At 40.2% G+C, this 12497-nt stretch overlaps 1 protein-coding gene and 1 long non-coding RNA gene across 2 annotated transcripts in view; one reads left to right on the plus strand and one right to left on the minus strand.

Moving 5' to 3' along the window:
- Positions 1–12497, plus strand: part of LOC138421876 (uncharacterized) — a 114185-nt gene that overhangs the window by 98845 nt on the left and 2843 nt on the right. The gene's annotated exons all lie outside the window — the stretch shown is intronic.
- The window catches only part of CWC27 (CWC27 spliceosome associated cyclophilin), a 255917-nt gene continuing 248154 nt past the window's right edge, over positions 4735–12497 (minus strand). The window contains exon 14 of the mRNA XM_069556311.1: positions 4735–5175. Within this exon, the coding sequence (XP_069412412.1) occupies positions 5013–5175 (163 nt within the window). The 3' untranslated portion in view covers positions 4735–5012. The remainder of the gene's footprint in view (positions 5176–12497) is intronic.

Here is a 12497-nt window from a genome sequence, read left to right on the forward strand (position 1 = left end):
ATGAAAGTTTAGAGCAGAGATCACATTCCTCTTACCCTAAATATTTCCTCAAAAATTGCAAATTAAAGAACAATTTACACACATAATACCAAAAAAGAGGTAGTTCACAAATTTTAAATTTACTAATAACCAGTGAGAACTAGCCATAGATACTACTTTAAAGTAGTCATTTATTTTCTATACATGATGCCTTTCATTTCAAATATATTTTCAATACATGATGCCCTTTGTTTCAAATATATTCTTATTAAAGCATTTGAATAACAAAGCTCTGATTATATTACTCAGAAAACAAATGAGAAAATCACATAAGAGTTTTCTGCTCTCAGAGTTATCCTGATTATTAAAAAGTGCTGGAACTGCAGCAATGATTATCATTTCTGGCATCGTGGAATGAGAAAATAACAATTTTCTAAAAGACTAAGAACACCTTCTTTTTGACTGGTGCTATGAAGAAAGCCGTCAGAGGATGTTCTTACTGATCAAGTAATGTGAATTAGTATCATGATCTAACCTTAAAGGAATAATCCCCAGCAGATGTGGAAGAGAGAGACCAGATTCCTGTCTGCATTTAGAAGCTGGTATTCTCTCCAGGTAGGATTCTCCAACCTTAGCCCAAAATATTTTCCAAAAAATTTAAATGATGAATTTCTACATTATCACTTACAGAAAATAATTCAAAGAAATGTAATTACATTTCCTTCTCCCTCCCCCTTTTTTCTTTCTGTGAGATTTGGACTAAATTGAGGCAAAAAGATGAGCAGAGGGAAAAATAAATGTGAGCCACGTGACTTCAGAAAACTCTCTCAGCATATGTCTAAAGATGCAAACTCATTATGAAAAGCATAGGGTGCAGACGTTGCTACAGTTTAGAACTTCACCAAATTGTCTGAAGTAATCACATAAAAGAGAAATACCCCTGAAGACTGTCATCTTGGAAAAAAGGTTAAAAACCTTTGTGAGTTCTTTAGGGCTAGTGCAAGAGTTACTGTAGAGGTTCTTGTTTAGCAATGAAACAGAATGGGAAAAATGACCGGTTGTAGCCGAGAGCTACCTTTGGTGGCTTGAGATCAGCCACGGTGAGAGTATTTACACCACAGAAGTTGGTAAATGATGCAAATCAGGGCTTTGCTTGTCTTCTGTTTTTTACGGAGCCAGTTAAGCAGCGCACCATTGAAAACTCTGCCCAGGGATTAGCACAGCCCTTAGAACCCGTGACAAAGATGTTCGAGTATGGCTTTGCAAGGAAGATTTTGAGGAATAATGAGTATTCTTTCCACAAGCATACTTCTTGTGGAGACTTCTAATACTTGTCTTGTTATGATTATTTTATTTCTCTAGGAATTCAGATTTCACTGAATCCTTATTAGAAAGGATTTCTCTAAAATATGGCTCTTATTTCACCTTTATTAAAAGCTAAAAGAATGGAGATAAAATATATATGGGACAGGAAACCCTCCTGGTTTCTAGGAAGCAGAAGTGGTATCCCAGGATAAACTGTAGTCATTGGAAAGGAGTCAAAGCCATAGAGACACCAGACCTCCCCCCCCCCCTTTTTTTTTTGTGAATGACGGTGTTAAAGAATGTAACCCCTCTTAACTTCTCTACACCCCGTACATACAAATTGCTTATACTGATACAACCCTCAATGGTAACTCACTTCACACATCCATTTTCTTTCTTGTTATCACCAAGATTAAACAGCATGTTGGGGCAATATTCTGCATTTATCTAACCTTTTCACTCAGGCCACAGAGATACAACAGCACAGGTTTCTGTTCCTCACACGTCAGATCCTATCAAGAGACTTGGTAGTGACAGTTGATAAGGACACCATAGTTTATTGAACTTGTTCTAAAAACAACAGCAGCAAACCACTTATCTCCTCACACTTTTTTAATGACCTTGTTCTGTGGTGTCCCTGTTTTTAGATGCAGCAGACGTACTACTGACTGCGTGGCCTCGGAGCATACAGAGAGCTGCGGGCATGTGGTCGTGTGCATCTTGCCATTCTATCATTAAGAATTCTAGAGATCTGCATTTCTTCAGTTACCTATTGAGAAAGGGGAGGTCTAGAGTGAATGTTAACTTTCACCTTGCCGTCAGCTTCAACCAATGTGAAAAAAAATGGCTTGTCAGGAAAATGAGGGGAAAAAAATTGCTGGGAGTTGCTTTTCTCTCTGCTCTCTACAATGTCCAGCATCACCAAAGACAGCGAACAAGAAGGCTTCCAGACTTCACTGTTTCAGGATAACATATCCCTAGAGGATGCATATAGAGGAAAATAAGCCCAAATAAATGTAAAACTAGAATGAACTATTTGGAGAAGGAAATGGCAACCCACTCCAGTGTTCTTGCCTGGAGAATCCCAGGGATGGGGGAGCCTGGTGGGCTGCCGTCTCTGGGGTCGCACAGAGTCAGACACGACTGAAGCGACTTAGTAGTAGTAGTAGTAGAATGAACTATAAAGGCTAATTTTCTTACATATTTTCTCTTTTTTCTTTGAATTCATTTTTTTGCTTTTTTTGCAGTTCACATGGCCCAAACATGTTCCTGTGACATTTCCAAAGATTTTGCTGTAAGCACATTTAATATCATATATAACAGTTTAACCATGTTCTTAAGCTTTTCAAAATTGCTATTGCTATTATTTGGTTAAGTTCAAAGTCAGTTTTATTATCATGGTGAAATTCTGATTAGATTCTAATCTCTGCAGAATTTCAGATCTTTCTGCTCCTTGCAGTTAAAGCAACATAAGGAGCACTCAGCCAACCTGTTTTAATTCTGTCATTCACTTCTTTTTCAGCCTATAAATACTAGTCTTCTGGTTGCACCCCAGAGACCTGAGGTTCCTTCTGTTTTGGAGACAAAACCACACTGTTTTAGGTGGACACAGTCTTGGAGGAATGATAGAGAAAACCTATGGGGTACTTCAATACAGACAGATCTAGTGGTAATACTTTTCAACAGTAACCAACAGAGACTTAGTGAGCTGAGAAAAGAGCCTTTTGCTTTGTGAACCTCTGTAATACAACTGCTGTTACAGTGATGAGGGAAAGACAGGGCACATTTCCAAACACTGGCTTATGTTTTGGTGACTTTGCATCTATTTCCCAGAAAACTTTTATCATATTCCTCTCTGCTTTGAAACTTCCCCCTACTTCTGTGCAAAAAAGAAAGGGATTGTCCTTCTGTCTTCTTACCCCAGGTTCTAGATATGATCATAAAGAATAAATTATGAAATATTCCAGGGATACCAAAATGTATAGAGAAAAATAGAGCGAGGATTGACTACCCAACATCTATCGTAAGAAATCAAACATTACAAACATAAGTGAATCTGCCTATGTACTCCTTTTGCCTCCCTAGAGGTGAACACTAACTTTTGCTACATGTGTACGTCCATAAACAATATATAATTGTGAGCTGCACATTTTAAATTTTTATATGGGAGCTTTCCTTTTCCTCACATTATTTTTAAGAGAAACTAATACACAGAGATCTGGTTTATTGATCTTTACCGCTTACAAAGTATTCCACAGCATGGATATACAATAACTTATTTATCTAGTCTTTGGTTGATACTTCAATGTATATTTAGTACAGTTCCTTTGAGCAGTGTGTGAGAATTTCTTTAAGGAGCAGACCTAGGATTTGAAATTTTGGATCACTGGATATGAACATTTTAAACTTCACTAGATATTGCTGTCTCAAAGACTGGATCACCAGCAGTGAAGCTGGCAGGTTGTTTAACAAGCTCTCTATGATCAAAGTTTCACATTCCGTCTAGATGGGGTGGTGGTGGTGGGGAGTATGGCAAGAATTTGCTTTTCTAACATGGCCATAAGTGAGGCTGCTGCTGCTCCAGCTGTAGTGTCTGGGACTATGTTGTGAGAGAAACTGCTGTAAAGAAAGCCTGCGTGTGTGTGCCATGCTGCTTCAGTTGTGTCTGACTCTGTGCAACCCCAAGGACTGTAGCCTGCCAGGCTCCTCTATGGAAAACCAGGCAAGAATAATGGAGTGGGTTGCCACGCCCTCCTCTGAGGGACCTTCCCGACCAGGGATTCTGCCTGCATCTCTCTACATCTCCTGCGTTGGCAGGCACATTCTTTATCACTTCTGCCACCTGGTAGCTTCATAAAGAAAGCCTAATTGGGTTCCACTTCAAAAGGGAGAACTGATGAGACACTATCTGAAAACATGTAGCTGGTAAGGTTTTTATTAGGTAACTGAGCATTAACCTGTGGTAATAATTTTGGCATTCAGATTCTAGAAGACACTGATTAAATAGTATAGATAACATAGAGTATATAGTCAGCATGACCGACTGTCATGAAAGGCTGAATTCTTAATGAGTTCTGTTGCCAGGATGGGACCTCCGTGTGTGCTCCTGCTGTTGCTGCGCTGAGAAGGGCAGGTGGATGGGCCAGGCCATGGTCTGCAGTAAGCCTGGCTGATACTACTTGGTGTGGTTGCGTCCTGACTGCAGTCAGTAAGCCTAGGTACCTAGATGCAGGTGTCAACACTCACTCAGGGGTTCCTGAAGATTTAAAACAAACCTATCAATCTTTATATTACATAATTTAAAAATTATATTTCAAAGATAGCAGAATGCCAAGGAGGTTTCCCTTAAATATTCTTCCTGTAAAACTTTTATAAAAAAATCTTGAAAACAAATGCTTCACAGATTTTAGGGTAAAAAGATACAAACAGGCTTGTGCAGTCTGCAAATGGTTAATATGTAAACTGGAAGGAAAGTGATTTTATTTCAGATTTAGCAATACAAAAGGTCAATTAGAAAAAAGAAAAAAACATATACCAGTAACCAAAAGCATTTGCTTACATCATCCCACAATTTACATAAGATAATTGCTTTTCAAAACCAGACAACAGGTTCAAAAATACTTCTTTTCACACCCTTAAGTGATGCTGTTGTTCCGGAACAATGGCTGTTATAAGGCCATTTATTGTGGGCACATTTCCAACGAGTTCTGGTTATCATTACTCTCATTTTATCTTCTTTCTTTTTTCTCTCTCATCAGCTTTTTGCTTTCTTCCCTCCTCCTTTTATTCACTGGATTCCGAGGATCATAGATTTCAAATGTGTCTGAGTCTTGCATGCTTGCATCTTTCACTTTTCTGCTTTTATCCTCAAACTGAAGTACATGCGACATCCTAAAGTGGGAGAGAGATGGTTCACTGATTTTGGCATAAGAACTGAAAGAAGTTCTACACTACACTTGTCTTGGCATAATGAACCAAAAGGCTACAAAACATCAAGATGGGTTGATTGTTTACTGGTGCTTAAACCACATGGAAACCAACTTCTCAGAAAACACTTAAATTTGAAAAACATGTCTGGAGTTTGTTTTGTTGGTTTGTATTTCTAGTAGTGAGTCTCTGTGCTTCAGACTTCACTTGAGGTTCCTTCTCTAATGGGAGGTAAAGAGTTCTACCCAGAAGTCTTTCTTCAACTAAACTCAGAGAACATTCTGTCAGCTTCCTTTAAAGAGCACACTCACTGAGCCAGAGTGAGCCAGGTTACAAAGCAAAACCCTGACAGTAAACCAGCCCTATCTGATTTGTTTTGTTTGCAGTAGTTCAATGGGTCAAGTAGGGAATGTGTTCAGAAAATTCCTGTTCAAATGGTGTTATGACTCCCTTTTCTGGGGAGTTGCTGAGTTTAAAAAAATAATTGTACAAGAAGAAACGGAGCTTTGGGCACAGATCCATGAATTAATTTCCTCCTCTTACTGTTGATTACAACAAATCTAACCACCCTGCTTCCCTACTTTATCAAATGCTTACTGGTCTTAAGGTATCAACATGTGCTTGAATCCTAAGTGGTCATAAGTTGGCCATGCTTAGCAGCACAGAACTGTGTAAGTGATTAGCTCTGCCCCCATTAGGAGGTGTTGGGAATAAATAGGGAAGTTCCAAACCAGATTCTAGGGCAGCTGAATAAATTTGGAATGAAAAAAGTTCAGTCTTTTGATATATAAGTAAAACTACTAAGGCTTCTTTTTCTCACTAGATATTTAAGCAATTTTAAAAACAGGCGTACCCAGCACTTTTCTTTATCACAGCAGATATGGCTAAATTGCCTAAAGGATTAACACTCCCCACGTGTCAGCTGCAACTTTCAGATGAAATCCAAATATTATAGTGATTTCTTTTTCCCTCTATAAGCAGAGATTGGGCGATAGGTACTAGCAGAAACTCCCACAGCCTTTCTTCCTGCAGTACCACAAATGCTGGGTGAAGTTTACTTGTCTTAAGAATTCCCATGGATATACTTAGATCTTTTAAGAATTCTAAAAAGATTTTGTGAGCAAAATGAAATGTTACAATATTAGTGATACTACAATTGGAAAGAATTCAGTAGGGTTGATTGTCACGAGTTGACAAGCTATATATTGCCACCATTCCCACCCTCTTCTTTCCCAGAAAAGCTTATTGGAATGCAATGAGTACAAGAGATATTATTATATGGATGACCTAGAGTCTAGTTTACTAACTGAAGTAAAGCACATTTGCATTTCTGTACTTTATTATTAATATATTATTTGCATTAGACTTCATAACAGTATCACACATGAAAACTGCTGACTTTTCATACTTTCACAGCTTTAACCTTGGAAACAGCCTTATTTAGAAAGTGCATTATAGGATTATTGCTTATTAGATGGAATCCTCTGAGTATGATTTTCTTATGCTTTCAATGTTCTACACTCTTTAAGTATTAGCATCTGAGAATAAAACAATCCTCACCTCCTAGCAAAAGGCAATTACTCTCGAGCCATGGTAGCAAGGGACCATTAGAACCAGACTGAATTGATCAAACAGGATTTAATCAATTAATGATGGCCTGCGTAGGCCAAAATGATCAGTGGTAACTCATTTCAGTAAATATACCTCTGAAAAGCCAAAAATCAGTGACAGCCTCATGCTCTTGAAAGTTGGCCAGTCAGTGGCAGAACCACACCAGTGAACATGCTTCAGAAAGCCCGCCAGTCACCAGGGGCCTCTCCGTAACAGCGGTGCTTCGGAGGCTGTGATCAACCCTGAGACGATCCCCAACCCCAAAACTCTGCATAAGGTTTGCAACCTGCTTTGCTCAGAGACTGTGCCTAAAAGCAAGCTCTTTCTTACTTAATATGCTTTTTTCCCCCCAGATGCTGAGAGGTAGTCTTTTTCTTTTTCTTTGATACTCCATACAATCTATGCAGCATTCCCTACAGAGTGTGCTCTTCAGAAACTGCAAGTGTATTACTGCTGATGAGGACTAAGTTTAGAAGTGTGGCAAGACTGTCCTGTTAAAGGTCCTTATCACATGTGGGGAACCCAGACCCTAACACTATATTTTGGTAAGTGCGCAGCAGCTTTCCAAATGACTTGTGCTGAGGCTAAGCCCAAACCAGAAAATAGCTGGAATCATCTTCCCTTTAAAACAATCTTATTTGATACTCCTATATTAATATAAGAATACAAACCCCACTATCCTAGGTAACTTAATACCTTTCTGTATATACATTCTTCTATTTTAAAAATTAGCCCTTTCTCTGCCCCCAAAGACAGATTTTTTTTTTTGTATTATCTACTTCTAGTAGGGGTTGTCCATGTTTCAAAAATGACTTTATCAGAATTTGTCAAGTAAAACCATTACAGGCACCCTCCTTTCTATGTCATGAGAGAATCTTACAACTACTGAATTTAGTTGGCTTTGGTGTTAAGAAATAAAATCTAGACATGTGAATAATAGCATAAGAGTCCACAAAAAGAAACAGATTTTCCTACAAATCTGAAAAAACAGAAAGCTGTAAATTAAAGTAGCTGTCATTTTCAACTGTTTGTTTCATACACCACTGCACTAAACAAGTCCAACATTTTGATTAATAACAAACCTAAACCCAGAGGAAAGAAGGGGCTATCAGCTTACAAACTACTTCAGCCTTAATATCATACTATTTAGCATGGCTGGTTACTCAGCAATAATATTTAATCTTTAATTGAAATAAAAACATAATCAAAATGCTTCTCCCATTTATCTTTCAACATGCTTTGGCCACTTCATTTTAAAAAGCAAAACAAAACAGTTATTATGATTTTCAGCATAATAAACTCCTGACCTGTGTGCCTTCATAAATCACAGACTGCATGAATTGAAAGCATGCCCACATTTTACAGTCTCCTATGAGAATACACACGCAGACTTATTATACAGATTTAATTCAAGTACATAAGGTCTGGTGGTTTATAACCCTGTGTGTACTAATAACTCACTCTGTGGCTGCTCATAGAATTGGGCCAACAAGAGCAGTGAAGTTTTTGGAATTACACACATCATTTACATATGAAAATTTTAGAGCTTGTTCAGCTGAAGGCAAAGACAAATATTTAGTTCTCATTAATTAAAAGTTTTACATAAGATCAGATTCTCAAGGAAGAACACTGACTTCAGTGGTTTTAGAAATGTGGAGGCTTTCCCTTCCCACAGAGGCTGCGTCCGACAGGTGTATGGTCAGGCCCTTCAAGATGGTGGTTCTCTTGCTTTCTATGCAGTCCCTGCTTTACCACATGACCCATCTTCCCGCTCAACCCCAGAGCCTCAACAGTGACCACTACATGGGTGCCCCCCTGTCCCAGGCAGTGACTATTCCAGTGCCGAGAGCAGAACCAGTCCACCAAGCGAGGCTATCAAAGGGGAGCGTCCCCCTCGGCGACGGTTAACCTGAGGGGCTGGCAGAGACTTGCTCCTCTGTGGTTCTCCTGTTAACTGGTGAGCCAGTCTGACATCGATTTCCCCTGTAAACGGTGACCTCCTTCCCCCCCGTGGTAGCTAAGACTGCTGCTGCCTCCTGCCTGCCATCTGCCTGTGGGGTAGGGTGTCACTCCACGCCCTTCGGCTTCTGGCTTGTAAGGTTCCCTATGCAATGCATCTTGGGTGACTTTGTCACTGTTTCCGGGTTCTTTCTTTGGTTTCACGGGTGGGCAACTAAAAGGCTCATAGGCCAGTGGGGTGCAGCCCACAAACAGGTAAGTTTATTTTTCTCTTTTGTATGAGACTGTGTGGAATTATAAACCGAAGTAAGCAAGTGATTCTTCAGAAGGGACCTGGACTCTGACCAAACTGACATCTGTTTTTAAAACCTCTTATATAATTGTGAACTAGATTAAGACGTGACAGCAGTTCATATTCATTGGGAAAACAAGAGAGGTCCTTATTCTCAGACATAGAGTAAGTAGTATTACAATACAGAATTCCGATATTCATAACTCATTTCTGACTGAAGTGCATTTATGTTTAATATAATGTAAACAGCTATCTTTTTCATCAGCAATTCTATAAACTACTCTTTCCCATTACCAAGTCTCCCTAACATAGGAAATTACCACCCTACCCTGAGATTGTTGTAGGTGTCTGTACTATTTCTCCTTTTTCTAACCGCCAAAGGTTCTAAAATAATCTTTCTGATGTTGTTGTTTAGTCACTAAATCATGTCCAACTTTTTTGTGGCCCCATGGACTATAGAGCCTGCCAGGCTCCTCTGTCCATGGGATTTCCCAGGCAAGAATGCTGGAGTGGGTTGCCATTTCCTTCTCCAGAGGATCTTCCCAATCTAGGGATCCAACCCATGTCTCCTGCATTGCAGGCAGATTCTTTACTGTTGAACCACCAGTGAAACCCTAATCTTTCTTATACATATTCTTTATAGCATATTCTTTGACCAGAAACTATCAGCTATTGGATTCCACTGAAATACCTTAGCCTGACCTTAAAACCCTTTGACAATGGGATCTTCCTCACCAACTTTATTTTGTTTCTTTCATCAACTTTGACCATTTTGTAATTGCCTGTTTACTTGAGTTTGAACATCAGTTATTTCAGACAGTCTGTCTTTTTCACAGCTAAGTTCTCTCTCTGTGCTGGGAATCAAAGCCTTCAGATCTTCTGTACTGGCCAGGCCCTCTGGCTGCAACTGGCTGGTTTGCTAAACTAACACTTAACCTCCTTTCATGGGCAGGGACTGTTTTTTATTTCTATGATAAACTTCTAAATGTCTAACAGGTTCTGCAGAAAGTCTGGGGCTCCGCACAGGCCCACCTTTTCGTGACCTCTCATAGCTTGGCTCACATTGATGGCTGCTTTTCCACTGCTCTCAGATCAGTGATGGTTAGTTTTTATTCCCTGCAGACTGTGGTGGGAGCGTGTCTTACGTTCTTTCCCATTTCCTATGGTACGGTACCTAATGTAGGTACCTGTAGAACTAGACAGGATTTCTTTTAAAACAGTGTTCCTCAAAGTCGAATCCCAGACTTCTGCAACAAACATAGGTTGCACATTACAATCACTTGGGTAGTTTTAAAAACTATCAATGCCAGGCCTCATCATCCCAGGATGGGGCCTCAGCCTCAGTAATCTAAAATTTTTTTTTCCCGGTGATTTAAAAATACAGCCAAAGTTAAGACCACAGCATTAAGTTTAAGAACCTTTACATGTTCAGATTGATTGATTTCATCAGCCATTTGTTCTGGTCCCTTCAGAGAACATTAAGAACAGCTGGTTCCTAATGACAAACTACTCACATACTTAAAGAATCTTAAGTGACTTCTGAGCCTATTTTAACTGAATAATCTCAAGTGTATCATCCATTTCTTAAATATAGTCTGAGGGAAAGGCAAGGAGCTATGCTGAATTATTCATTCAACACTGGAGCCTTTTTATGTGTGAGACCTAGTGTCAGACACTAGGGAAATAAAGCCGAACATGACCCGGGCTCTGCTCTCCTGAAGTGAACAGCCTGTTAGGGGAGATGAACATACTGGCACCGGAACAAACGTACATTTTGGAACTGTTTGCAGAGTGTGAGGCAACAGTAAGAAGAGCATCCTCTTACACAGCAGTCTATGAAGAGCTTTCATGTGTCTGGTATTATCTTCATAATAACTATATGGGGTAGGTGGGAAATATGTCATTCACCCCATTTAACAGGCAACCTGAGAGATTTGTGGTCAACAAACTTGTAGCTGATAAGTAGTTGACAGGATGCTTGATTGAATGTCTTTAGAGGTAACAAACGTTCGTCTTGTGAGGATGTATTTAACTTTAGGAATAAATCAAAAGTTAATTCAGTGCTAAACCCCGTTGGGAACAGGATTTAAAAAAAACCCCTCAGATCGAGTAGTGCTTATTTCAGAATACAACATTATGAAAAGGCAGCAATGAAGGAGAGAAGGGTGGGCAGGCGCCGTGGCCACGGCCATGGAGAAGCTGCGTGGGTCCTAAGCAGCCAGGATGACAGGAGCAGGGCCTGACGGCACAGGTCCTTGATGCCTCGACACTTAGTTTCAACACCAGGCTGAAGTGGTTTGCCATATGCTTTGTCAGTGGCATCTTCTTCTCCATCCTTGGAACTGGATTGCTGTGGCTCCCTGGAGGCATAAAGCTTTTTGCAGTGGTTTATACTTTTGGAAATATTGCTACATTAGCCAGTACATGCTTCCTAATGGGACCTGTGAAACGACGAAGATCATGGCATCTGGTCCCATCACTTCATGGGAAATAGATGGGGAAACAGTGGAAACAGAGTCAGGCTTTATTTTTTGGGGCTCCAAAATCACTGCAGATGGTGATTGCAGCCATGAAATTAAAAGACGCTTACTCCTTGGAAGAAAAGTTATGAGCAACCTGGATAGCATATTCAAAAGCAGAGACATTACTTTGCCGAGTAAGGTCTGTCTAGTCAAGGCCATGGTTTTTCCAGTAGTCATGTATGGATGTGAGAGTTGGACTGTGAAGAAGGCTGAGCGCTGAAGAATTGATGCTTTTGAGCTGTGGTGTTGGAGAAGACTTGAGAGTCCCTTGGACTGCAAGGAGATCCAACCAGTCCATTCTGAAGGAGATCAACCCTGGGATTTCTTTGGAAGGAATGATGCTAAAGCTGAAACTCCAGTACTTTGGCCACCTCATGCAAAGAGTTGACTCATTGGAAAAGACTCTGATGCTGGGAGGGATTGGGGGCAGGAGGAGAAGGGGACAACAGAGGATGAGATGGCTGGATGGCATCACGGACTCGATGGACGCGAGTCTGAGTGAACTCCGGGATTTGGTGATGGACAGGGAGGCCTGGTGTGCTGCGATTCATGGGGTCGCAAAGAGTTGGACACGACTGAGCGACTGAACTGAACTGTGAAACAACTGAAGAAAATGTTTGAAACAACGAGATTGCTTGCAACAACAATTATGCTTTTGTGTTTCGTGCTCACCCTGTGCGCTGCTCTTTGGTGGCATAAGGGGCTGGCCGTGTTATTCTGCATACTGCAATTCCCGTCGATGACCCGGTATAGTCTGTCATTCGTTCATATGCAAGGGATGCAGTAATTAAGTGCTGTTCTTCTCTCCTGAGCTGAAAGCTGTTTGAAAAGGAAACTGTTTGAAAAGACCTTTTGAAAGTTGATGTCTGTTGTTGGTGCCGTGTCCTTTTCCTGATACAGTG

This window comes from Ovis canadensis, chromosome 16 (assembly GCF_042477335.2).
Source record: "Ovis canadensis isolate MfBH-ARS-UI-01 breed Bighorn chromosome 16, ARS-UI_OviCan_v2, whole genome shotgun sequence".
NCBI lineage: Eukaryota > Metazoa > Chordata > Mammalia > Artiodactyla > Bovidae > Ovis > Ovis canadensis.